We start from the raw sequence: 25,526 nt of genomic DNA on the forward strand, positions 1-25,526 counted from the left end.
CATGCTTTAGCCCGCTTTAGTTTCCATACAAACAAACAAGACGACGCTAATGAAAAGTTGTTATTTTTTTCAAATTTGTTTTTTTGTTTTCAAAATACGTACTTCACTATTTGTTTGTTTGCTTTTTTTTTAAAAAAAAGTAGCACATTCTCGAAATTCCCATAACAAAGCCAAGCTTTGATTTGCCTCAGAGGAAGAGAAAACATGAGTTGACGAGAGATATTACGTGGGAAGAGATAAAGAGAGTTGCATGGCAAAAAATTAAGAGTTTGTGAAGAGAATGTAATAAGTTCTATTCGAAGAGTGGCCCACAGATGTTGTAAATAAAAAAAAATCACTTTAAAAAATAAAAAAATAATAAAAAAATTAAAAAAAAAAAAATAAAAATTAAAAAAAATATAAAAATTAAAAAAAAAATAATAATAAATAATATAAATTTTTTAAGCGTAGTCTTGCTACGCTGATGAAAAGTTGTTATTTTTTCAAATTTGTTTTTTTTTTTTGTTTTCAAAATACGTACTTCACTATTTGTTTTTTTGCTTTTTTTAAAGTAGCACATTCTCGAAATTCCCATAACAAAGCCAAGCTTTGATTTGCCCCAGAGGAAGAGAAAACATGAGTTGAAGGGAGATAGCTAAGTGGGATGAGATAAAGAGAGTTGCATGGCAAAAAATATAGAGTTTATGAAGAGAATGTAAAATGTTCTATTCGAAGAGTGGCCCACAGATGTTGTATATAAAAAAATTAAAAAAATAATAAGAAAAAAATAAAAATAAACATTAAAAATTAAAAAAAAAAAATAATAAATTAAAAAAAAATAATAAAAATTAAAAAAATAATAATAACAATTAAAAAAAATAATAAAAATTAAAAAAATAATAAAGATTAAAAAAATTAAAAAAAATAAAAAATTTAAAAAATAATAAAAATTAAAAAAAAATAATTTAAAATTTACTATTAAATTGTTTTGAATTTTATTTACTTATCAATCGCCGTAACTTTTAGTTCATGGAACTTTGAAGAGAGATCTTACTGAAGCGAAAAAAATTCTCTTCAACTGACCCAAATAAAACATGATAAATATCTCTCTCGCTTTTTGGAGATTATCAAGCGATTTATTACTTTTTATTAAAAACATTACATTTATTTACAAAATTATTAAAATTAAATAAATGATTAATTTTTACAATTTTTTTTTCGTTTTCTTTTCAGAAATTGAAACACCCGACGCCTTGACCTACCAATTCCATCCTGTTACGGAACAAGTGTTCACTTTCAAGGTACGCTGTGGCCATGATGCCCATTTGGCGCTGACATCTCAGCCCGCTGAGGGTGAACCCATGTATGAGGTGTTCCTTGGCGGTTGGGAGAACAGCAAATCGGTTATTCGTAAAAATCGTCAAAAACCCGATGTTGTTGAAGTGCCCACCCCTGGCATTTGTAATGCTGGTGAATTCCGTGGCTTTTGGATTCGCTGGTATGATAATGTCATTACTGTGGGTCGTGAGGGTGAAGCTGCTGCTTTCATGTCGCATGAAGATCCTGAATTGTTCCCCATCCATTATGTGGGTGTGTGCACTGGCTGGGGTGCCAGTGGTACTTGGTTGATTGATGGTGAGTTGACAAAAAAAAATTCTAAGAAAATTAAAATAAAAATATTTATTTTATGTTTTTTTTCCTTTAGAACCTGCTCCCGTTGCTGTGTCAGCACCCATGGGTTTCAGCGCCCCCACCGGAGGTAGTGGCAGCGGCAGCTGGGTACCAGCCGCCAATGGTGAAATTCCCCCCGAAGCCTTGCAGGGCGGTTTCGATGGCAGTGAACAGCTGTACATTGCCCGTGCCCAACACGAGGGTGACATGATTCCCGGCAAATTACATCCCTCCCATGGTGTCTGTTATGTCGCCTATGGCGGTGGTGAACATGGCCACAGTGAATATGAAGTCTTGTGTGCCGGTTTTGGTATTTGGGTACCCGTCAACGATGGCAACATTCCACCAAATGCTGTCCAAGCCGGTACTACAGCCGATGGCGAGCCCTTGTTTGTGGGTCGGGCCACACATGATGGCACCGTCACCGTGGGTAAGGTACAACCTTCCCATGGCTGCTGTTACATTCCATATGGTGGTGAAGAATTGGCCTACAAAGAATTTGAAATCTATTGTGAACAGTAAATTAATAGCATGCAGAACAATAGCACGCATTTCGTCTTCTTAGCATACTTCGGCATATTAGCGAGACAATAGTAGTATTTTTGCACCTTGACTATTATTTTTGTCAATTATTATATTATTATTGTTGTTGTTATGCCTTAATCTAGCAGCTACATACAACAATGCATCACGTACTCATCTCGAATAACTTTTTTGTGATAGTTTTATTCAGAATATAATTCGGGAAAAATTATCACAATCAAACTCAAATAAAATTGTATTTATGTAATTGTATTAATTTATATGTTTTAAAATAAAAGAAAAATAAACAAAAAAATAAGTTTTATCAATAAAAACAAAAAACAAACCAAAATGAATCAAGTTTTTTTATTTTTAAAACTAACCTTAAAAAATATAACATTTCAACACTTAGACCTTGTTCTAGAAAAATGACGTCAATAGAGAAAATCTTACACACAAAATTTAACAATAAGTCACCGAACAAAATCCGTCTCTAGGTAAAGCAGTTTCCATAATTATCTAGGGAAGAATTTGGTTATATTGACAAAGAAATAGTTTTTTTTTTTTTTAAATCAATTAGCACTTTCAAAATGGTGTACAAATCTCAAGAATACTTCATTTTAGCGCCAGGGTGTCAATGGAGAAAATATTCTTCGGAAAATTTTACTATGGGTTACCAAACAAGAGAAATCTCCATGTATAATATATATCAAAAAATTAGTTATGCCAAATTGCATATAAAAATTAGAAATTGTCGTTTTTTACCATTGCTGTAACATCTTTAGTTAAGCCCAAATATTCCATAATTATAAATTTTATAGACCAGGAGTCAAAGGGGGAAATATTCTATGTCAAATTCCACTATGGGTCATCGAGCAAAAGAGACCCGTATATATAATAAGTACACATAGAAATCAGTCCCCAACTTGAGTACATTAGAAAAAATATTTGAATGTATATAAAATACTGTCTTCAAATTGTATTGAAATCTCATGTAATACTCTATTTAACAGGGTGGCTGTCAATGGAGAAAATTTTCTCTACAAAATTCTACTATGGGTCACCAAACAAATGAAACCTCTAGGTACAATGTATAGCAAAAAATTAGCCTTACTAGATTAAATGCAAAAAAATAGAAATTATCGATTTTTACCTTGTGATGTCACATCTAAATAATGCCTAAATCTATAAGAATGCTTCATTCAGTTGGTAAGGTACTAATTTAGAAAATGTTCTACATTAAATTTCACTAGGGTTCGTCAAGAAAAATAAACCGTTATGTATAATATATATCCTTAAGAAATCATTGCCACCTCATAAAACCTAGTTTTTTTCGTAAAAAATTGATTTGAAATTAGGCCAAATTCTCCCACTACACTTCATTTTTGGGGTTTTGAGTTGAAGGCGAAAATATTCCACACCCAATTTCACCATAGGTCACCAAACAGAAGAAACCGTTATCTGTAATATTAAACCGAAAAAAGTAGCACTTTTAATTTGAAGGTAATGGAGAAAAAGCCCATAACCCACATTTTTGTAAAATATGACTTTCAAATGGCCCCAAATTCTCCCACTTGACTTCATCTTAGAGGGTTTGCGTTAAAGGCGAAAATATTCCACACCCAATTTCACTATGGGTCACAAAACAGAAGAACTCGTTATCTGTAATATAAAACCGAAAAAATTACTTTATTGAAAGTATTAAAGAAAAATTCCATAACCCATTTTCTTGCAAAATATGACTTTGAGATGAGTCCAAATTCTCCCACTACACCTCATTTTGGGGATATTGTATTAAAGGCGAAAATATTCCTCACCCGATTTCAATATGGGTCACCAAACTGAAGAAACCGTTATCTGTAATATAAAACCGAAAAAATAGCTTTTAATTTGGAGATATTAAGGGAAAAAACCCCTAACACCCGTTTATGTAAAATATGGATTTGAAATTGGGCCAAATTCACCCGCTACACTTCATTTTAGAGGGTTTGCATTAAGGGCGAAAATACTCCACATCCAATTTCACTATGGTTCACCAAACAGAAGGAACCATTATCTCTAATATAAAACCGAAAAAAGTATCGCTTTTAAATTGGTATAATGGAAAAAGCTTATAACCCATTTTCTTGTAAAATATTGAAACGGGATGGCCCAAATTCTCCCACTACACTTCATTTTAGATGGTTTGCATTAAAGGCCAAAATATTCCTCACCCGATTTTATTATGGGTCACCAAACAGAAGAAACCGTTATCTGTAATATAAAACCGAAAAAAGTATCATTTTTAAATTGGAATAAAGGAAAAAGCTCATAACCCATTTCTTGTAAAATGTTGATACAAGATGGGTTCAAATTCGCCAACTACACCACATTTTAGGGGTTTTGTGTTAAAGGAGAAATTATTCCACACCCAATTTCACTATGGGTCACCGAACATACGAAAGCGTTATCTACAATATAAAACCAAAAAATTTCATGTTTAATTTGGACATATTTTGCGGTAAAATAATGTTTCCAAAATGTGTGGAATTCTAACACAATGCTACATTTTGGGGGAATGGTATCAAAGAAGAAATTATTCTACACAAAATTTCACTGGGAGTTACCGAGCAAAAGAAACCTGAAGGTATAATGTATATTGGTAAAATATAAGCTCTAAATTGGGTATTTCAAGAGTACATGTTTCACTTTTCTTGTGGGATATCGCTTTCAAATTGAGCCGAAAAGTCATACTATACCTAAAGTTAGGAAGTTTGAGTTAAAGTAGAATATGTTCTATATCGAATTTAACTATGGGATGTCGAACAGAGGAAATCTGTAGCTAAAATGTATATAGCAATAAAAATTAAAAAGTAAAAAAGTTTTTACTTGGTGTCATTTTTTTCTCTTTTTTGGATAAATATAAATTTTTGTTGACAGCCATATCTCCCATCTTCGGTGTTTGGTGTTAAAGGATAAAATATTCTATATTACAATCAACTAATGGTCTAATACTTTATTATTACAACAATAACTTTATTACATACAACAATAAAAAGCGTTAAAAAGTCACACAAATGAATTCTTCACTTTTCTGTGAACCAGTAGTGTTTTTAAAATATATCAAAATCTCTGTCATAACTTCATCTTAGATGAATTCCATTAAAGGAAAAAATACTCCTCATCAAATTCCAAAATGGGTCTGAGAACAAACCAAATTCGCAAAAGGCATTTATAACCCTAAAATATTATCATTTCTATGGGTGAGGAATAAAAAGTATATTTTTATGTTTTTTTTATGAAATTAAACTTCCGAATTCTGTCAAAATCTGCCACAAAATTCCATTATAGGCTTTTGGTGTAAATGTAAAACATATACTACATAAAATTTCACGATGGGTCTAGGACAAAATGGAACCTCTAGGATAAGAGAATATACTAATAAAGTATCAACAGCAATTTAACTGAATAATTTTTTGAATTGTATCATTAATTGTCGTCCCCAATTGGGGAGCATTCTTTCCCTTTCTCACCAAAAATAAAACACAATTTTATTAAAATGTGTGTTGTGTTACAAGTTCTTTATTATTTTCGTTTTTCTGTTTTTAATTTTTTTAATTATTTTTAATTTAATATTCATTTTTGAATGGTTATGTGGCTGGTATGTATGAAAAGAGTATGTAAGCTCTATCTCTGTTTATATATATGTAAATGTGGATGTGTTTCTGTTTCCAAAAAGAACTGAGCATAAAACATACGTCAATGTTTTTTATTTTTATTATTTTGGTTGAGTGATTTATTTTATTATGATTTTTTATAAATTCATTTTTTTTTTGAAGGATTAAGTACGTATAGCTGCATACATTTAGATGGATGTATGTATGTGTGTGTGGATGACAAATTTTATATATTCTTGTTATTTTTCTTTAAGTATTTATTTTTAATTTTATTAACTGGTCTTGTTCTTGGTAGATTAAAGATTGCTGTGATTTTTCTTGATTTTCTTATTTTTGGATTAATAATATTTTTTTGTAATATATATCTTTTGAAATATATGTATATGATGTATGCATATGTTTGTTGTTTTTTTTAAATAATATATATGTGTGTATATACAAAGTTATTAATATTAAACATAAATAAATATTTCTTTAATTTTTTTATCGGTATTTTTTTAAAGCAATTTAACTTGAGATTTTTAAGGAAATGTATTAGTTTAGTGTGTTTGTGTTTTGTTTTTGTATGTATATAATAAATATGTTTGCAAAATTAAACTGAGTTTGTGATTCAAGTGTGGTCCCTGGAAAATAAGGACCATTCATGGTTATGATATTGCAACTATTTTGTTATTTATTTGTTTTTCTATTTATTATGATTTGAGTTGACAAGATTTTAGCATTACAACATTTGCTTGTTAATCTATGTTCGTTTTTTTGTTAACAGTTTACTTTAAGGTATATATTTTTTTATATAAATTGCTATTTGTTATTTAGTCTTTAAGGGGGATTAGGTTTAACAAAGATTTTCAATATATGAATGTATATATATGTATGATTTTTTCTTTTTTTTCATTTTCAATAATAATAAAGTATATATCAAACATTTTGCAAATGAGTTGGTATATTTTTAATTACTTTTAAATATTCTTTAAGTCTTAAGTTTTGTTAGGTTTTAAATTATCGTTTTATTACTTTACTTTTTTACTTTTTTTTTTAACAAATCTAAGCTTTTGCTTCAAATACATTTCCTTTAAATGTTTAACCATTCGTCCAATGTGTATTATTACTATTTATAATAATTGTTATATGCATTTAGTTATTACAAAAAAATATGAAATATTTTGTATTTGTTGTTATATGATAAAATTAGGATAAAAAGTTGCTGTTGTTGTTTTTGTTTTCTAATAAATATGTTTGTAGATCGTATATTTGAACTAATCTTTTTTATCTTAAATTAATTTTATTCTTTTCTAGTTCATTTCTTTCCTTTTTTGCAAGAGTTTTAGTAGATTTCCTTTTGTTTCAAAATCATTTACTGGAATTAGTTCTTTTGCGTGTGCAATGACCACTGGGCAAATTGCTCCTGCCACTGGCTACTGGCTGAGTTGGTTTGCTGGAATTAAATTAAAAATAGGGGGAGAAATTATTATAAGATAAAGAAAACAAAAACGGCAATAATAATTTTTATCAATTTACAAAATTCCATTTTTTATAACATAACCTCAAACTGAAATGAACCATTTAATTAAAAATATTGTGTTTCCCCTTCAAATAATCAATACTTCATCTTTGTATGACTGTCCAATTAACTAAAATATTTAAAAATGTACTCAAATATATAATTTTTACAACCTAACCTCAAAATGTAATAAAAATCAAATAAACGGTAACCATACAAAGACTTTATGTCTTTGAACAATATATATGTAGGGTGCCATAGATCGATTTTGTACCCAATGGCAATCAAGACCAAAGGAACATTTTTATATATTAGCTGCGCCATTTCGTTTGCAACCCCTCGAAATATTCATGATAGACCCTACAAAGTACATATATTCTGGATCAGCATAAAATTCTATGTCGATTCACCAACGAAATTAAGTAAGTTGATAGAATTTTATTCAAATGTATATTATGACTGCAGGACTTTTGGTATTGAAAATGGGCCGTGTAGGTCTACGTTTGGGTAAAGCCTCCATATAATGGTGCCCCCTAATATTAGGTATTTTGATGATTTAAGCGAAATTATTTTTGCTATTTTCGGTATTTGAATGGATATTACAGCCTAAGACAGAAAATTGTCTGTGCAGGTCCACGTCTTCATATAGCCCCCATATAACCGTACCTCCCGATATTCGGTATTTTGATGATTTTAGCGACATTATTCACCGGAATTGTTTCAAATTTGGTATTTGAAGTTCGTAATGGAGACTACAGCCTAAGAAAGTAAGTTATCTGTGTAGGTCCACGTCTTTGTATTGCCCCCAAATAACGGTACCTCCCGATATTCGGAATTTTGATGATTTTAGCGACATTATTCATCGATATTTTTCAAGTTTCGTATTTGAATATTGTAATGGCTTATGACAAAAGTTTCCTATAAAGGTCCACGTAGTCGTTTTTTTTTCAAAAATAAGCCGATTTTTGATTTGTTTTCTTATACGTCGTCAATTGGATTTTTTTAACAATTTTCAATAATTTTTCGTTTAAAATATTCAATTCCAAAATTGGTTTGACAGTTCATTGTCCCAATAGCAGTGTCGATGCGTCTACCTGTATTCTTCTGCCGTGAACTAAACGTTATTCTATTTAAGTAGGGTATTATAGATCGGAAATGTCATATAGTATATAAATTGGGTATCATAGATCGTAAAGATGATATTAAAAACATTCTAATTAGAAATAAAATATTTATATTAGTCCTTAAGAAAGAGCAGGTGGAGAGAGAGATTGACGATGGGCAAGCGGCGTTTACTTCATTCAACTCGATTCTTTCTCATAACACAACCAATTGTATACATTACAACCTTTTTCTTGTCAGGGTTTCTTAGATCGACTTTTAACCAAATGTTAAATGAGTGACTGTTAAAGGAGTGACTGTTATTTTTTGGGGGGAATGCCTCTTTTAAATTGTAACAAAATAAAGTAAATTAGTCTTTAAAACTTTAACAAAATCTCCTTCTCCACCCCCATTTTAGAAAAGTGATACCAATGACATAATATTCTAAATAAACAAATATCAGTGTTGTTTTACCCCCCCGTCGAAGAAATGATCTCTAGATCAACATACATATAGACAAAACATATAATTTACCTTATCATTCCAATCAACATTTATATTTTGGGGGTCTTCGAAATCTGAAAGAATGTTAAAGAATAGACACTTTAGACAAAAACACATAATTTCATTACCTTGTTGTTATTGTATGATAGTAATAATAGATATACAAATCTGAGAGAAAAACAAGAACAAAATCAATGGAAAAAAACAACTCAACAGGATAGAAAACACCACAAAATGTCTATAGGTATGTTTCTAGACGTTTTCGGATTACACGATGCTACAATTTGGAGATAAGAACACAAAGAATTTTCTTTTTTTGTACTTTTAAATTGACCTAGTAGTGTCGTCTTTGACTTCGGGGAGAATAGAAAAAGACTAACATTTACCTTTTTGTTAAAAAGTGAGGTTATACACACCACGAAATTTTGCATTTTTGGGAAGGGTTTCAATTTTGTCACAATAAGACCCATTAAAATGCAAATATTTCGCAAACACACAGAGTTTTGGTGTGTTGATTTTCATAACCTCAAATTCTCTGGAGGGTATGTATAGATCCTCTCTTGGCGTGCTGGGTCATTTTATAAGTATATATTATGTTTTTTATGATGTACGCATGGTATGTTCTGACTGACATCTACAGTTACTATTCGAAACAATATGGAACAGGTTTGAGTCGTAGTCCAAATTTATGTGATGAACTTTGATCTCAGGTTTTGAGGGGAAATGGAACTATACACTATGTGAATGTTCAAAATGAAAACAAAAGAGGTTGAGGCGAAAAGGCTCTAAAATAGAGAAACAAATAGAAGGAGGCAACAAACAACAACAAGAAGAATATATTTACAAACAACTATAAGATGATAGGCTAAACACAGGAGGAAGCGTTCAGTTTTTTTGGTTGATAAGCAAAGAAAATATATGAAATCAGTTTCAGATACAGATGTAGGTGTTTTCAAACCACTACCTACCAGGGATATTGCGAAAAAATGATGTACATGTTTGAATCCATTTTTTAAATTGGCATTGATGAATGAAGTTTTAAAGAGGAATGGGGCGAGGGGAAAATAAATGTAACAACAAAAACATATACCTTTGGTTTTTGGTTTAAGATTTTGATATTTTTATCGTTTTGGTGGAACACAAATACAACAATTGGTAAGTTTTAAATTTAGTTTCAAATATAATTGGTTCTTAGTTTTATAAACTCAAACTATATTTCAAAAGATGGGCGTGCATAATCAACTGCAATTCATCGATTGTCTCACCGATTTCATGCAAGAGGGGAAATCCAGCATCTGCATCATCGATGAGTACCTCGGGATAGTGTTTATAGCCCATGACACGATTTATGTGGGCATGTTCTTCATCGATATCGAAATCAGAATCTAATTCAACTTCGGAATCATGATCGAGGCGATATTCAAGATCTTTTAACATCAAATGGTGGTTGTTGCCACCAACGCCACCACTGGCCAAGGCGGCTGCCATTGATCCCAGGAAATCATGGTCGGAAGAAGCGGAATGCAATTGTTGTTGTTGCTGATGTTGGAGTTGCTGTTGTTGTTGTTGCTGCTGCTGCTGTTGCAGATGCCTTAAACTTGCCGAAATGCCACTACTATCGCCGAGACTCAAACCAAAATTATAATCCAAATCGAAATCATCATATGCCTCGTCCTCTTCATTATCCTCAACATCTTCGGCCGACTCATCACCTTCTATGTGACGTAGCAAGTCTACTGGCATTCAAATGCATTAATAACAATTTGTATATGTGTGTATATAGAAAGAAAGTATGTATATATGTATGTGTATTTATCCAATATTGAAAAGGAGAAATTCTTTTTAAAATTTTTTTTTCGAGATGCATATTTCGAGAGTAAATTAAAAATATTGTAGAAATATAGGTATGTAGCACACAGAAGTAGATGCAGAAGGAGAAGTTACATCATCAATCTAACAATTGCAGTGTTTGTGTCTTTTACGTCTATTGGGAAAGTAATCTAAAACAAAACAAAAACAAAAAAGAGAAGAGTTCCAAAGACATTTTCAGAAAAAACATTGCAAATCAAACTCATTCACCAAATTATTTGCAGCAGGAGGGATCGAATAGGAATTCACTCTTCATAGTGTGGGGGATTCAGGAAACACCAGAGTCAGATGTTGAACAAATTTCAAGGGAAATGTTGAAGTGTATGGGAAGAAATAAATGATCCTACATCTCCGCCCAACTCCAAAAATATTGTCCAAGAAATTTATTTGCACCTGACTTTGGACTATTCTGTGTTGCAAAAACACATGCAATCATACAGAAAATATATTCAAAACGTAAATTAGAGTGCGAAAACTAAATTTGAAAATTTCAAAAAAATACATAACCTCAAAAAAAATTTTAATTCAGGGAGAATGAAAAGGGAGAATATTCTATTGTGGACTTTATGTGTATTAGAGCGACTTATTGTTTATATGATTTGGAAGGTATGAGAGGAGGTCCAGCAGCAAACTGTATATCCACAAGTGGTTTTAAGAAATGTTGAGAAAATATACAACAAAAATAATTTTTCGATTCTTTGGTCATAATTCTACTTTTAATTTGTGCCAAAATCTCCGTCCATACTTAGTTTTAGGAGAGGGGTGTCAATGGAGAACTTGTTCTCCACAAAATTTCAGTATTAGTCACCGACAACGAGAAATCTGTAGGTATGATAGATATAAATTAAATTACTTTTTTCATTTTGGAATATTAAGAAGTAATTTTTCGATTTTTTGACCATAATACTACTTTTTATTTGTGCCAAAATCTGTCCAATACTTCATTTTAGGGGAGGGGTATCAATGGAGAAATTGTTCCCCACAAAATTTCACTATTAGTCTCTGACCACGAGAAATCTGTAGGTATAATAGACATAAATGAAATTACTCTTTCCACTTTGAGACATAAATATGAAATTTTTATCATTTTTTGGCCAAAATACTTATTTTTGTTAATGGCAAAATCTGCGCTAATACTTCAATTTAGGGGAGGGGTGTCAATGGAGAATTTGTTCTCCACAAAATTTCACCAGTAGTTGCCGTCCACAAGAAATATCTAGGTGCAATGTACATCAACTAAATGGCACTGTGATTTTCAATTTTTTTTGGACAAAATACTGATTTCTATTTATGCGGAAATCTTCCGTTATACTGTATTTTAGGGCAGGGGTGCTAATGGAAAAATTGCTCCCCACCAAATTTCAATATTAGTCAACGACCACAAAAAATCGGTAGGTATGATAGGCATAAATTAAATTACACTTTTCATTTTGGAGCATTAAGAAGTAATCTTTGATTTGTTGGCCGTAATACTACTTTTGATTTATGGCAAAATCTGCCCGAATACTTAAATTTAGAGGAGGGGTATCAACGGAGAATTTATTCTCCACAAAATTTCACTATTAGTCACCGACCACAAGAAATCTGTAGATATGATAGGCATAAATTAAATTACACTTTTCATTTTGGGGCATTAAGAAGTAATTTTTGATTTGTTGGCCGTAATACTACTTTTTTTGTGCCAAAATCTGCGCCAATACTTCAATTTAGAGGAGGGGTGTCAATGGAGAATTTATTCTCCACAAAATTTCACTATTAGTCACCGACCACAAGAAATCTGTAGGTATAATACATATCACTCAAATTACACTTTTCATTTTGGGATATTAAGAAGTAATTTTTCGTTTTTTTTTTGTCATAATACTATTTTTTATTTATGCCAAAAACTCCGTCTATATTTAATTTTAGGGGAGGGGTACCAACGGGGAATATGTTCCTTACAAAATTTCATCAGTAGTCACCGACCACAAGAAATCTGTAGGTATGATAAAAACAAATTGAATGACTCTTTTCATTTAGGGATATTAAGAAGTAATTTTTCGATATTTTGGCCATAATACTACTTTTTATTTGTGCCAAAATCTGAGTCAATACTTCATTTTAGGGGAGGGGTACCAACGGGGAATATGTTCCTTACAAAATTTCATCATAAGTCACCGGCCACAAGAAATATGCAGGAATGATAGACATCAATTAAATGACACTTTTAATCGTGGGATATTAAAAATTAATTTGTTGATTTTTTGCCAAAATGCTATTTTTTATTTATGCCAAAACCTCCTGCTGTACTTTATTTTGGGGTAGGGGTGTCAATGGAGAAAAGGTTCCTCACAAAATTTCACTATTAATCACCGACCACAAGAAATCAGTAGGTATGATATATATCAATTAAATCACACTTTCAATTTTGGGATATTAAGAATTAATTTATTGGTTTTTTTTGGGAAAATGCTAATTTTTATTTATGGCAAAATCTCCGTCTATACTTAATTTTAGGGGAGGTTTGACAAAAGAGAATATGTTCCCCACAAAATTTCACTATTCGTCACCAACCACAAGAAGCATGTAGGTATTGTGTACATCAATTAAATTGCTCTTTACATTTTGGGATGTTAAGTAATTTTTCAATTTCCCCTACACTTCATGTTTTGAGGATGATAACCAAGAAGGAAAATATTTTCCATAAAAATTATAGTATTAGTCATAAACACAGATATAATATTTATCAATTTAAATGTATTCCTGAAATCCCCCAACACACAAGATAGAGAGAGAAAGCTTTGCTTGCCAAGAAAAAATATGGGAATTTATTGCACATTTAAAGCCACTTACCTAGAGGCAATATGAAACGGGTCTGAGAAGGAGGTTTAACTGCTTGTACTGCAAAAACGTTTATTTTGTTACATTTTTTGTTTTGTTACACACACACAAAGGCGCCCACACATTTTTTTTTGCGAAAATAAAGGAAACATTTAGAAAAATTTAAATTTGTTCTTTATATTATACCATTAACAAAGAAATCTACTACAATTGTAAGCCGCTGGCAATAGACATTTATATGTGTGTGTGCGTGTGTTTTTAAAGGAAGAACGCTTAAAAATCCACAATAGCCAATAAAGAAAAGAAACTACAGAGCTGTTGGAAGAGCAAAACTTATTACCAAGTTACAGAGTTTAAATGAATGAAAATGAGTCTATGCTACTGGGCATGGTAGCCAACGGTTATTTTGCATTTGCAATGATTTACCTGTATTGAGATCATTCAGAAGGGTCGATAACATATCAATAGAAGACTCAGGGACTTCATCTTTTGTTGTTGCATGTGCCGATTGCTCATGGGGAGAGTTGGCATTGTCATGTTCACTTTCGTGATCATTGGATGGCTCATTTGTGATTGAGTCAAGATTAAAATACTCAGCTACATCAACTGTATTTTTGGAAAAGATTCGCATTAAATCTAAACCCAAATCAGAAAACAACAATAATAAATAACCTTTTTCCTACATTTTCCTAAAATGACTTCTTAACAAAATCATATACATTTTTCATTTGTCTGAATTTTTAAGACGTTTACCGTAGATTTGATTTTATACTCACTTCCACTTCCATTGGTATTGAAACCAACACCTCCCCTTGACTCCGCCGAATCTAAAGGATTTTGACCAAATTGATTTTGATTTAAGGGTGAGGCTTGTTGCATGCGCAGCACATTACCGGCCACGGATGCACTGCTGCCCAACATGCCATGTCCTGAACTGGGTGGTATTTGATTAAGTAACGAGCTCATGGGTGAGGTGCCCAGTGTGTTAAGGCCCCCACTGCCACCGGAGGCACTACCGCCGCCAGCCATTGGCATGGGTGGTGATTTACCAGAGCGAGGACTAGAATTTGGTGTTGATCTGGGTGAAGAGGTCTGTTGATTTTTCAACATACGCATCAGACCCTCCAGCTGTTCCATGAGCTGCCGCCTCGAGTCTTGCAGGGCACCCAAGTGGCCCTCCAGCTCACCTTTTCGTTGGCGCAAGGCTCTCAGTTCATTGATTAAAGCTGGATTTTCGGGTGCCATTTGTTCCGCTTCCTGTTGACGCCTTAGTCGGGCAATTTCACGCATTATTTCTTTATTCTTACATTCTAATTGAGATATAAGTTCACGTTGGGCTCTAGAATTATCCGAGGCAATGTTGTCCGTATTGCTTGTGTTGCTGGGCTATATGGAAAAAGGGAGGAAATCAAGAAATTATTAATAAGTTCATAAATGGAAAATAAAATCTTAACCATCATCACAGCAGTGTTAAAGTAAGGGGAGATCTAAATCTGTTTTAACAAATAACAGAAATCCACGTTTTCTGCCCTTAAAGAGACAGCAAAATTCCTTAAAATATCCACGTTTTCTGCCCTTAAAGAGACATAAAAATTCTTTAAAAAAACCACGCCTTCTGCCTTAAAGAGACCTCAAAAATCCTTTAAAAATTCACGTTTTCTGCCTTAAAGAGATCTCAAAAAATGCTTTAAAAATCCACGTTTTCTGCCCTTAAAGAGACAGAAAAATTCTTTAAAAATTCACGTTTTCTGGTTTAAAGAGACCTCGAAAAATTCTTTAAAAAATCCACGTTTTCTGCCTTAAAGAGACATAGAAAAATTCTTTAAAAAAATCCACGTTTTCCGGCCTTAAAGAGACATAGAAAAATTCTTTAAAAAAATCCACGTTTTCTGTTCATAAAGGGACACAAAAAATTATTTAAAAAATCCACGTTTTCTTCCCTTAAAGAGACATAGAAAAATTATTTAAAAAATTCACGTTTTCTGTCCATAAAGAAACATAGAAAAATTCTTTAAAAAATCCACTTTTTCTGTCCTTAAGGAGACATAGAAAAATTCTTTAAAAAATCCACGTTTTCTGCCCTTAACGAGACAGAAAAATTCTTTAAAAATTCCCCGTTTTCTGCTCATAAACAGAAGTAGAAAAATTCTTTAAAAAATCCACGTTTTCTGCCCTTAAAGAGGCATAGAAAAATTCTTTAAAAAATCCACGTCTTCTGCCCTTAAAGAGACATAGAAAAATTCTTTAAAAATTCCACGTTTTCTGCCCTTAAAGAGACATAGAAAAATTCTTTTAAAAATCCACCTTTTCTGCCCTTAAAGAGGCATAGAAAAATTCTTTAAAAAATCCACATTTTCTGCCCTTAAAGAGACATAGAAAAATTCTTTAAAAAAATCCACGTTTTCTGCCCTTAAAGAGACATAGAAAATTTCTTTAAAAAAATCCAAGTTTTCTGCCCTTAAAGGAACATAGAAAAATTCTATTCCACGTTTTCTACCCCTAAAGAGTCATAGAAAAAATCTTTAAAAATCCACGTTTTCTGCCCTTAAAGAGACATAGAAAAATTCTTTAAAAAATCCAAGTTTTCTGCCCTTAAAGAGTCATAGAAAAATCTTTAAAAGTCCGTTTTCTGCCCTTAAAGAGTCAGAGAATAAATCTTTAAAAAATCCACGTTTTCTGCCCTTAAAGAGACACAGAAAAATTCTTTAAAAAATCCACGTTTTGTGGCCTTAAAGATTTATAGAAAAATTCTTTAAAAAATCCACGTTTTGTGGCCTTAAAGAGTCATAGAAAAATTCTTTAAAAAATCCAAGTTTTGTGGCCGTAAAGAGACATAGAAAAATTCTTTAAAAATATCCACGTTTTCTGCCCTTAAAGAGTCATAGAAAAATCTTTAAAAGTCCGTTTTCTGCCCTTAAAGAGTCAGAGAATAAATCTTTAAAAAATCCACGTTTTCTGCCCTTAAAGAGACACAGAAAAATTCTTTAAAAAATCCACGTTTTGTGGCCTTAAAGATTTATAGAAAAATTCTTTAAAAAATCCACGTTTTGTGGCCTTAAAGAGTCATAGAAAAATTCTTTAAAAAATCCAAGTTTTGTGGCCGTAAAGAGACATAGAAAAATTCTTTAAAAATCCACGTTTTTTGACCTTAAAGAGACATAGAAAAATTGTATAAAAAATCCACCTTTTTCTGCCCTTAAAGAGTCATAGAAAATTCTTTAAAGAATTTTTCTGCCCTTAAAGAGTCATAGAAAAAATCTTTAAAAATCCACGTTTTCTGCCCTTAAAGAGAAATAGAAAAATTCTTTAAAAAATCCACATTTTCTGCCCTTAAAGAGACATAGAAAAATTCTTTAAAAAATCCACCTTTTCTGCCCTTAAAGAGACATAGAAAAACGCTTTAAAAAATCCACGTTTTCTGGATTCTTTAAAAAATCCACGTTTTCTGCTCTTAAAGAGACGTAGAAAAATTCTTAAAAAAATCCACTTTTTCTGCCCCTAAAGAGACATTGAAAAATTCTTTAAAAAATCCACCTTTTCTGCCCTTAAAGAGACATAGAAAAATTCACGTTTCCCGGTTTTGAATAGGCTAAGAAAATTCTTAAAAAATTCACGTTTCCCGGTTTTGAATAGGCCTAGAAAAATCTTTAAAAAAATCTATGTTTTGTGGCCCTAAAGAGACCTAGAAAAATTCTTTAAAAATTCTCGATTTCCGGTCTTGAATAGAAAATTTTACTATTCAGGTCTTAAAGAGGCTTGAAAAAAGGCTTAAAAAGTCTACGTTTTCTAAGAGAGGCCTATAAAAGACCTTGGAAACCCCTTATAGTCTGCTTTCAAAGAGGCCCTGACAAAATATTTAAAAAATCCATAACTTTCGGTCTTCAAGGGGTGTGTCTCTAAAAGTCCCCGATTTCTTGTCCTAAAGAGGCGTTGAAAGAGATCTCGAAAAAGACTTTAAAATCCACGATTTCCGGCTTTAAAAATGTTTTGAAGAGCCTAGAAAAAGATATTTAAAAACTATCGCTTTCTGGACATTTAAAGGCCTTGAAATGTCTTTTTTGTTCTTAAGGAGGTCTAGAGTCTTAAAGAGGTTTAGATCTTTAAAAAACTCCACGTTTTCTGACCTTAGAAGATCTTAGAAGGCTATTAAAAATGAAGTTTGTTTTGTGGCCTTTGAGTTTCCAGACGATCTTCAAAAAATCCACGATCCTGAAAAAATCCACTATTTAACGACATCCACGCTCTCTGCTATCAAAGTGCTATGAATCACAATCCTTGGAATACCCTTGATTTCCCGCCTGCTGTGATGGTGTAGTTCGAAAAAGATGCAATTTCCAATACACATTTTCTCTTAACTTACAGCACGATTCTCTTGAGCCAATCGCGCAGCATAACGGGCAATTAAACGATGCTCCTCATCGTTGGCCGAGGCGGCTGCCACACGCGATGTCGACGATGTACCCCCACCTCCATTGGCACTATCAACACTACGACCCGTCGCTCTCGAATCGAGGGTACTGGAACGATCAAACAGAAGACCACCAATACCTCCTCCTCCGCCTGGTATACCTGGACCACCCAGGCCATGCAACAGTGAGGGATCTCCGAAACCATTGTGCGATGGCAATGGCGATGGCGGCACAATATGCGATAGATTCAATGTCTTCTCCGGCTGTTCGGGAAATCGTGGCAACACTTGACTTGTCTTCTCCGGCACACATCGGAAACTCTTGCGCAACGAATGGCCAATCTGTTTGCTGGGCGACTTATAGCTTGAGTACTCTTTGACCTCGTGATCGTTTTGATGGTTCAACGATGTCTTGCCGTGCCAAAAGCACTCCTGGCACAATTGGTAGGCGTGACACCGCTGACAACGATAACGAAAGCCGGTAAAGTTTTCCTTGTGACAGACAGAACAGATGGTGGGATGCACAATTGTTTCTACCGTGGCCAAGCGATGCAAAAGCGGCAGCCAGACCAGGCACGACGGTCCTGGCTCAGACATAAGTGTTGCCATGAAATCGTTGACCGTGATCTTGTTCTCTGAGGGGAATATTTGCTCTTCCAGGCCATCGGTATAGTGGAATGTGGGTGATTCGTATACGGCTGCGGGCAGGGCGAGCACCTCTTTCAGGAATTCTGCCAATTTCCAGTTGACCAATTGGCCAGCACCGTCTGAGATCTGAGAAAAGATGTCTGTAATGGATAGATGGATGATTAGTTTCCGTTTTTTGGAGGATATAGCCGACATACTTACATCTTAGTTTGTCCACCAGTTTGCCGGAACACATTGTGGCCAGGGCCACTTTAATGGAGAATACCCGTATCTTGCCCGAATTGTCGGTGGTATAGGCGGCTAACAACCAATTAAGTAACAACCCGGCCTTGGAGTCGACAGGAACCTGTTGTGCTGTTGGCAGTCGTTTATTGAGATTGTGATAAAGGGATGAAACCAGTGTCTCAAGGCGGGCCACACTAACATCGCTTTGGGGCTCGAGTGTGTTGAGGCCATTCTCCCGGAAGGCCTCTATCACATTCCATATGTCCACCAGATGGAGATTTGTGGATTTCTGGATGTAGCGCAGCTTTGAGGCGGTACGATATGAGGCGAATCGTATTGAATCGAATGTTTGCAAACGTAAGTCTTGCAACAGTGCCACCCGTGGTTCCAGCTCCATCATTTTGGCTGGCAATTAAGTAGGTAAGTAACGGGGAGCTGAAAGAAAATGGAAAACAATGAAAGGTTTTTTCCTCCGCTTCGATAGAAGAAAGCTAAAAGCATTTCAGTTGTGTATTTCCATCTATGGTCCTTAACATGTCCTTATATTTAAGGAAGTTTTATGTAATGTTGACATCTTTCCTTACCCCTCCCTCCTCTGCAACTAGCCCAAACACACTCACACGTTTGAGTATCTGCTCTACCCTGCTCGAGGTTTTTTTTGCGGAAATTTGCTTATTTGTGTGTCACCGACGACTGACTCATGACTGGATCCTTGCAAATATTGTTTCTTTTTATCACCGACAGACTGAGTAAAGGACAAAATCGACAAAAAATCTAACAACAACAACAAAAACCAACCAACAAATGTTTCTATTAACTTTGTTGTTATTTTTTTCTCAATATAAGAAAAACAAAGTAGTACAAAGCAAAAAATTATATTGGGAAATAATACAAGAACAACAACAACATCAACAACCACAAAACTCACGACAGAAATAAAAGTAGAACAGTTGAGGGGGGGAGGAAGGGTGTCTGAAACAGATTGACACAGAGGGAGGGGAATCATTTTAGCTAAAAATAAACGGTGATTGGGAAAAAGATGATTTACGCTTTAATATGGAAACGAGCGAAATGAAAGTTAAGGTGATTTTCATCGCAGATGGCGCCCGACATAGGGGCAATATCACCATTGTGAGGATAGGACGTCAGCGATGGAATGGAAAATGAGAGTTTTTAAGAAATTATAGCAAAAGCGTTTATAATTTAAGAAAATAAAAAATATATGATTTATTTCTTATTATGGCGCCCAACGTGGGGAAGAACCGCTTAGTCTTTATGAAAAGAAACAACAGAAATTATATTTCTGGACGTCCGGATGGGGAAGAATTACGAAATTAAAGCAAAGGCGTTTATAATTTAAGATGGCGCCCAACGTGGGGCTCCCAAATTGAACAATACAAAAATACGTCGAAAAAATGGTATTTCTGGGCTCAGGTGTGTTGGAAAAATATGATTTACTCGTTAAAGTGGGGAAACACCGCTTAGTCTTTATGAAAAGAGGTAATTTTTTTTGTATTTCTGGACGTCAGGATGATGGAGAATAAAAAGATTTGCGAAATTAAAGTAAATACATTTATAATTGAAGATGGCGCCCAAGATAGAAAACATGAAAGTAAAGGTGATTTTATTAAAGATGGCGCCCGACGTGGGGGCAATATCACCATTATGAGGATAGGACTTCGGGAATTCGTTGTCCACAAATTGGACAACGCAAAACTACGATGAAAAAATTGTATTTCTGGGCTCAGGAGGTGTGTTGGAAAAATTTGATTTTCTTTTTAATATGGCGCCCAACGTGGGGAAACCCGCTAAGTCTTTATGAAAAGAGGCAACAAAAATTATATTTCTGGTCGTCAGGATGATGGAGAATAAAATGATTTGTGAAATTAAAGTAAAGACATTTGTGATTGAAGATGGCGCCCAATATGGAAAAATGAAAGTAAAGGCGATTTTCGTAAAAAATGGCTCCTGACGTGTGGCAATATCACCATTGTAAGAATAGGTCGTCAGGGATGGAATGGAAAATAAGAAGATTTACGAAATTAAAGCAAAGGCGTTTATAATTTAAGATGGCGCCCAACGTGGGGCATCCCAGCGGGTACATTGCAAAAATACGCTGAAAAATTGTATTTCTGGGCTCAGGTGTGTTGGAAAATAGGATTTACTTGTTACTATGGCGCCCAACGTGGGGCAAAACCGTTTAGACATTATGAAAAGAGATAACAAAAATTATATTTCTAGACGTTTGGATGATGGGAAATTAAATGAAATTAAAGTAAAGACATTTATAATCGAAATGGCGCCCAACGTGGAATGCCACCAATATTTGGCCTTTGTGAAGAAAAGCTTAAAAAATTGTATTTCGGGGTTTAGGTGTAAGGAAAAATGATAATCTTTTTTTTTACAGATGGCGCCCAACAGGGGGCACAGCCGTTTGAAAAATGTGGAGAATGAAAAATGTTTCTGGACTCGAAGCGTGATTGAAAAATTGATCTTATGAAAATGAAATGAAAGTAAAGGGGATGTTACATTAAAGATGGCGCCCAACGTAGGTAACCATTGGAACAATGTGAAGAAAGATTAATAAATCATATTTCTTGGCCCCCAGGGGTGATGATATGATTTACGTTATAGAAAATGAAAGTAAAGGTGTTTTTCATTAAAAATGGCGTCCAAAGTGGGACAGCTCTGCTGGGACAACCTCAGGAAAGTTTAACAAATGGTATTTCTGGACTTTAATGGCGATGGAAAAAATATGATTTACACTTATATATGGAGAACGACATGAAATCTTTTTTTTATAAGGATGGCGCCCAACGTGGGGCAGCTTTAATTTGACACTGTGACGAAAGGCTAAGAATGACATTATCTGGGCTCAGGTGTGAATTAATCTTTAATATGAGAAATTGGCGCCTAATGTGGATAGATTTCCTGAAAAATGAAAGTAGAAGTGTTTTTCGTTAAAGATAGCGTCCAAGTGTGACAGCTCTGCTTGAACAACATCAAGAAAGTTGAACATATGATGTTTCTGGGCTTCAAGAAACATGGGTGATGGAAGAAAAAATTATTTACACTTTAATATGGACAAGAACATCTAAGCGCTATTTCATAAAAATGGCGCCCAATGTGGGGCAGCTTTAATTTGAGACTGTGACGAAAGGCTAAGAATGACAATATCTGGGCTAAATTAATCTTTAATATGAGAAATTGGCGCCCAATGTGGATAGACTTCCTAAAAAATGAAAGTAAAAGTGTTTTTTTCATTTTCCATTAAATTTGGCGTCCAAACTGCGACAGCTCTGCTTGAACAACGTCAAGAAAGGTTAACAAGTAATGTTTCTGGGCTTCAAAGGTGATGGAAAAAATGTTTTCATAAAAATGGCGCCCAACGTGGGGCATTTTTAATTGAACACTATGACGAACGAATAATAATGATATTTTATGGGTTAAGGAGTTCAATGGTAAATCAAATGAATTAATGTTTAATATGAGAACCATTTTTCAGACTGGCGCCCAACGTGGAAAGACTTCCCACTAAAAGATGGCGACATCAGAAATAGCTGAGCCAATAAATCGCTTAAAGTTTGGTATCGATAACCATCTATCTTAAATTCTTGACGACTATCTTTAAAATGTGACGCCCAACGAAGGCCAGTTCTACAAAAATGTTTTAGTATTTGGCGCCCAGCATGGGCCAGCTTTTAATAAAAACTTAAATCACCCAAAAATTTATTATGTTTTTTATTTAGCTTCACATCACAAAAATGTTAATTATTTTTGTTTTTTTTTTTTTCTCAAATTGGCGCCCAACCAGAATGCACTACTTACCATAGAGATGACGAAATCAAAAAATGCTATAATCGCCACTGAATCAATAAATCAGTTTTATGGTTAATATTAATTACCGTCTAGACAATCTATAAAATTTGGCGCCCAACGTGGGATAGTTAAAACAAAAACTAATATCAATGTAATAATTTCTAAACTTATTTTTCTGGGATGATTTTTTTGAACAGACATAAATATTTTTTTCCTTTAATTTACTTGACCATTACGTTGGGCGCCATGTTTGAATTTCTGTCACAAATGGTAAAACACCTTCCCTCTCCTGACCCCGTTTAACCAGGAAATTTTCTCACCCAGCAATCAATAACTTCTTGAACTATTTTTTTTTTGTTGCTACTTTTCTTCAACATTTTTAGTTTCTCTTTCCCCCCAACTCGCTCTCTCTGATTAATCAGGGAACCTAATTAGAAATGCATTGTCTTTGGTTTTCATCGTTCTTCTTCTTTTTCTTCATACATCTCATTACGCTCCAGTGGCAAAGCATGAAATTGGTAGATTCCAACAAAACAGACCAAGCCAAAGAAACAGCAAAATTTTCTTCAGTTTTTTTTTTCGTCTCTGGTTCTTTCATTTTTCTTCTTTGTTTATCTGCTGACTTTTCACAACATTTCTCACATTGTTGTAATGAAGTTGTCCGGAAAGTCTAGAAGATGGAGGTGGAGGAGATGGCGGCAAGTGGATACAACATCAACCCAATTTCTGGATAAATATAGTTTAAAAATGCCAGACCTATTAGAGAAGATGAAGAAGAAGAAGGCGAGAAAAGAGGCATCTATTATCTGGGAAGCATGCATTTAAAGGCAGCTCCCCCCAACACACACCCATACTTGATGAACCTACTTTCATGCTTTGAAGTAGCTGGGAATGAGACATATTTTTTTCTTCTCTTTTTTGGGTCATCTGTTATTCTGTGATAAGTTACTTAGTACTACTAAATGTTTATTGTTAATGAGCAAGCTAGGGGGAGCCTCCCTAATAATAATTAACTGCGAAGAATATCTTGACAAAAAAAATTCTGCACAAATTTTATTGCTTAAAATATGGTTTTGGCAATATTTTATCATCTCTAATTTTGTTCGGCGTCAAGAAGCCTAGAAGTAATGGCTAACTTTTGTGGAAAGTAGACACAATGTCACCGAGTTGTTTGAATGAAACTTCGAAGCAGGAAGCAAGAGGTCATGGAAATTTAATTTATTTACAAAAGTTTCACAATTTGGCGCCCAATGTGGTGTTAGTTTTATTGAAATCTGTTCCCAACGAAATTTTGTAAATCAGGCTCTTCTCTAAAAGTTGGGAGTAATTTCAATTCCAATTAAATAGTTATTAGGGAATACTTGTTCTTGACTAAAACTGACCCACGTTGGGCGCCATATTTTTTAATTTTCCTAAAAGACGGCCACTTTTGGAAGTTAGATTGTAGCAAGACAAAAACAAAACTGGAAATAAGAGGTCATGGAAATTTAATTTATTTTCAAATGTTTCACAAATTGGCGCCCAATGTGGTGTTAGTTTTATTGAAATCTGTTCCCAACGAAATTTTGTAATTCAGGTTTTTTTAAAGTTGGGAATAATTACAATTCGAATTGAATACTTATTGGGGAATACTGTTTTTTGACTAAAACTGACCCACGTTGGGCGCCATATTCTTTAACTTTCCAAAAAGACGGCCACCATTTTGGCAATATTTGCTCTTCTCTCATTTTGTTCGGCGTCAACAATCCTAGAAATAATGGCTAAAATTTGTTGAAAGCAGACACAATGTCACCGAATATGGAGCCGGAGTTGTTTGAGTGTAACCTCGAAGCAGGAAGTAAAATGTCATGGAAATTTAATTTATTTACAAAAGCTTCACAATTTGGCAAAGCTGGAAGTAAGAGGTCGTGGATATTAAATTTATTTACAAAAGCTTCACAATTTGGCACCCAATGTGGTGTTAGTCTTATTGAAATCTGTGCCCAACCTAATTTTTTTAATTCCGATTCTTATGTAAAGGATGGGAACAATTACAATTCCAATTGGGAATACTTGTTTTTAACTAAAACTGACCCACGTTGGGCGCCATATTTTTTAATTTTCCTAATCGACGGCCATTTTTAAAAGTTAGATTATAACGAAACAATATTATACCTTGTAGAACTATTTGGATGCCATAAGCTCTCCCTGGGGTTCACGTTGGGCGCCAATTTTTTCTTTCCATTTAATTAGAGCTGGTGACATTTGATTTCAGTTATGTTGGGGGACTAAGATCTATCAATTTCAAGAATTAATTATTATCAACAACATTTTCAGAATTTGGCGCCCAACGTGGTGTTACTTCTATTAAAATCTGTTCCAAAAGATTTTCAGAATTCATGTATGTCCCTCAAAATTTGGAAGAATTTCGTTTCCAATTTAATAATTATTCGGAGCATCAATAATCCTTGAAGTAATGGCTAATTATACCCTCTAGAGAGGCTAGAGAGGGTATACCTCATTTCTAGACCCTAGGTCGCTTTGGGTCAAATCCTTTTCAGGACATTTGGAGTCGATCTGGCGATATCCATTCGTCCGTCCGTCTATGTGGCTGGCTGGTGCTCACGATAACTCTTGAGGGGAGTATCTGATTTGACCCAAACTTGGAACATTGTAACATTATTGTCAAACCTAGATCGAGTTCGGAGATGGACAATATCCACTCCTTCCGGTGTCTATCACACAAATTCTCAACATTTTCAAAGAAAATAATTTACTTCACAGAAAGAGAAACGATAATGCGATTTTGCTCCAACTTTGCAAA

At 33.9% G+C, this 25,526-nt stretch overlaps 2 protein-coding genes across 9 annotated transcripts in view; one reads left to right on the forward strand and one right to left on the reverse strand.

Annotated features, from left to right (window-relative positions):
• The window catches only part of LOC101892143 (C3 and PZP-like alpha-2-macroglobulin domain-containing protein 8), a 4,718-nt gene extending 2,194 nt beyond the window's left edge, over nt 1–2,524 (forward strand). The window contains exons 2-3 of the mRNA XM_005178787.4: nt 1,213–1,614; nt 1,685–2,524. Of these exons, the coding sequence (XP_005178844.1) occupies nt 1,213–1,614; nt 1,685–2,172 (890 nt within the window). The 3' untranslated portion in view covers nt 2,173–2,524. The remainder of the gene's footprint in view (nt 1–1,212; nt 1,615–1,684) is intronic.
• Nucleotides 2,525–5,700: 3,176 nt separating this feature from the next.
• Nucleotides 5,701–25,526, reverse strand: part of LOC101891627 (dystrobrevin beta) — a 42,271-nt gene continuing 22,445 nt past the window's right edge. For 4 of the 8 annotated variants that reach the window (XM_059118852.1, XM_059118850.1, XM_059118851.1 and 1 more), the window contains 7 exons: nt 18,881–19,339; nt 17,984–18,819; nt 14,400–15,009; nt 14,050–14,259; nt 10,200–10,667; nt 8,965–9,008; nt 5,701–7,263 (listed from right to left, as the gene is read on the reverse strand). In XM_059118852.1, coding sequence (XP_058974835.1) covers nt 7,192–7,263; nt 8,965–9,008; nt 10,200–10,667; nt 14,050–14,259; nt 14,400–15,009; nt 17,984–18,819; nt 18,881–19,304 — 2,664 coding nt within the window. In that variant the 5' untranslated portion in view covers nt 19,305–19,339 and the 3' untranslated portion in view covers nt 5,701–7,191. Of the gene's footprint in view, nt 7,264–8,964; nt 9,009–10,199; nt 10,671–10,723; nt 10,935–13,635; nt 13,684–14,049; nt 14,260–14,399; nt 15,010–17,983; nt 18,820–18,880; nt 19,340–25,526 lie in introns of those variants that run through there. The other 4 variants (XM_020035162.2, XM_005178786.4, XM_059118853.1 and 1 more) reach the window with 4 other exon arrangements.

This window comes from Musca domestica, unplaced genomic scaffold, assembly GCF_030504385.1.
Source record: "Musca domestica strain aabys unplaced genomic scaffold, Musca_domestica.polishedcontigs.V.1.1 133, whole genome shotgun sequence".
In the NCBI taxonomy this organism is placed as follows: Eukaryota; Metazoa; Arthropoda; class Insecta; order Diptera; family Muscidae; genus Musca; species Musca domestica.